Here is a 1,969-nt window from a genome sequence, read left to right as displayed (position 1 = left end):
CACTAACCTCACTCCTTTGTAACAACTAAGGCAAAAATGTCATTAATTCAGAAAATCTTTTCAGGACTCCACCTTGATTTTTCGGGACCCCACTTTGGGAAACACTGATGTAGTGTAGTATCTCACAGTAATATACTTTATAGGACTTCAATTTCTGTCATTCAGTGCATAAATCATTGCTCTCCATCAAGTTAAAATTTGTAGCCTAAAAATTTCAGAACATCCCTTCATGTTGACAGATTGTTCTGTGTGCCCTTTATTTTTCTGGTTGTGCAGCAACTCCAGATAAATCTGGCTTAGGTGGGTCTAAATTGCCCTTAGAAGGTAGCAAATCCGCATCGCCCTCTCTGCTGTTCAGAGAAAGGCCGTGTTAGGATCAGGATGGATCGGTGGGCTTTAAACTGCAGGTTTGAACTCTTCAATCAAAAATGTTTTCATACGTGAGCCACAAGTGTCTGAAACGAAATGTTTGGAGTGTTTGTGTTGACGTTCGGTTCAGCCCTGTCRTTTCTGGGTCTGCGCTCCACAGGGGTTATAACATCGGGGTGCGTCTGATCGAGGACTTCTTGGCACGGTCCAACATCGGCAGGTGTCAGGATTTCCGAGAAACCGCCGATGTCATCGCTAAGGTAAGCGGGAAGCGTGACTGTGGACGTCTCCCAAAGACTGGGGGTGGGGGGGAGGGGTTCAGATTTAGAGACACCAAAACATTGTGGAAAAAATGCTGAGTGGAAGAAAAGGAGTGATGCTTTTGCTTTCTGTTGGAATGTTTTTGGTTTTATAAATTAAAACATTGAGGGCCTTAAAAACTGATTTTTTTCATGCTTGTTTAAGCACTGTTCTTTCTAATGAGTGTTTCAGTTTTTCTTTCCTGCATGTGCAATTAAAATCTCAATGTTGGTTTTGACTAATCACACTTTTTTTTATTATGAAAACTTCAATTTAATTGCATAAGTTGGGAAATTGTTTTAATTCAAAGTGAAGAAAAGTGTTTTATACCTCCCCTGACTGCTCTGTGTGGTCTGTTAGGTTGCCTTCAAGATGTACCTGGGAATTACCCCCAGCGTGACCAACTGGAGTCCAGCGGGAGACGAGTTCTCGCTTATTTTAGAAAACAATCCACTGGCTGACTTCGTGGAGCTGCCGGATAACCACAACACGCTCATCTACTCCARCCTGCTGTGTGGCATCCTCAGAGGAGCCCTGGAGATGGTAACTTCAGATACGCTTTTATTTTCTTATGGAGAAAAGCTGGAGGATGTAGATGGTGATAAAACTACGACGACCTCTCTTTGAAACACATTCGAAAATAAACTCGATAAAAAGAAACCATTAAAAAAAAGGAGGAATAAACAGTCGTTTAGTGAGGTAAATTCTCCRTTATGTGGCAATATTTACTGCTAAATGTTTCTGGTAAATGTCCTGCATTTCTGCTTGAAGGCTTTTAAACCCATTCCCCTTCTTACAGAACAGCTTAAACTCAGGAATGTTGGTGGGGTTCCTCACATCAGCTGTTCGCTTCATTTCCTTCCCCCTGATTAAAGTCAGGACTTTGACCTGGCTCTTTAAATAACACAAACTTAGTTCCATGGTACAACAGCTTGTGTGGTTCGGGTTGCCTAAACCAAAYGATTGAAAAGCTGAATAAAGAGCAATGTAAATTGCGTAAAATGATAAAACATTATCAGAAATGTGTTACAAAAGAGCAAAAAGCAGTAGCTTGTAAAAACAGGCTACAGTGAAGTCCTGATTTTCACAGGGGTTACGTTCTTAGAGTATCCGCGAGTCGTGAAAACACGCAAATGTTAAATGCGAAAGAAAATACCTACAGTAGGTAAAATAAGTATTGAACACGTCACCATTTTTCTCAGTAAATATGTTACTCGAGGTGTTTATGACATGAAATTTAGATGTTGGTAACAACCCAAGTGATCCATACATACAAAGAAATCAAACCATAAATGTCCAG

General features: G+C 40.6%; 1 protein-coding gene across 1 annotated transcript in view; it reads left to right on the top strand.

Moving 5' to 3' along the window:
- Nucleotides 1-1,969, top strand: part of trappc3 (trafficking protein particle complex subunit 3) — a 7,696-nt gene that overhangs the window by 2,879 nt on the left and 2,848 nt on the right. Inside the window, exons 3-4 of the mRNA XM_014011189.1 lie at nt 530-629; nt 1,030-1,212. Of these exons, the coding sequence (XP_013866643.1) occupies nt 530-629; nt 1,030-1,212 (283 nt within the window). The remainder of the gene's footprint in view (nt 1-529; nt 630-1,029; nt 1,213-1,969) is intronic.

This window comes from Austrofundulus limnaeus, unplaced genomic scaffold (genome assembly GCF_001266775.1).
Source record: "Austrofundulus limnaeus strain Quisiro unplaced genomic scaffold, Austrofundulus_limnaeus-1.0 Scaffold78, whole genome shotgun sequence".
Lineage (NCBI taxonomy): Eukaryota > Metazoa > Chordata > Actinopteri > Cyprinodontiformes > Rivulidae > Austrofundulus > Austrofundulus limnaeus.
Note: the sequence above shows the minus strand (reverse complement) of the source record. Positions and strands in the feature narration are given on the sequence as shown.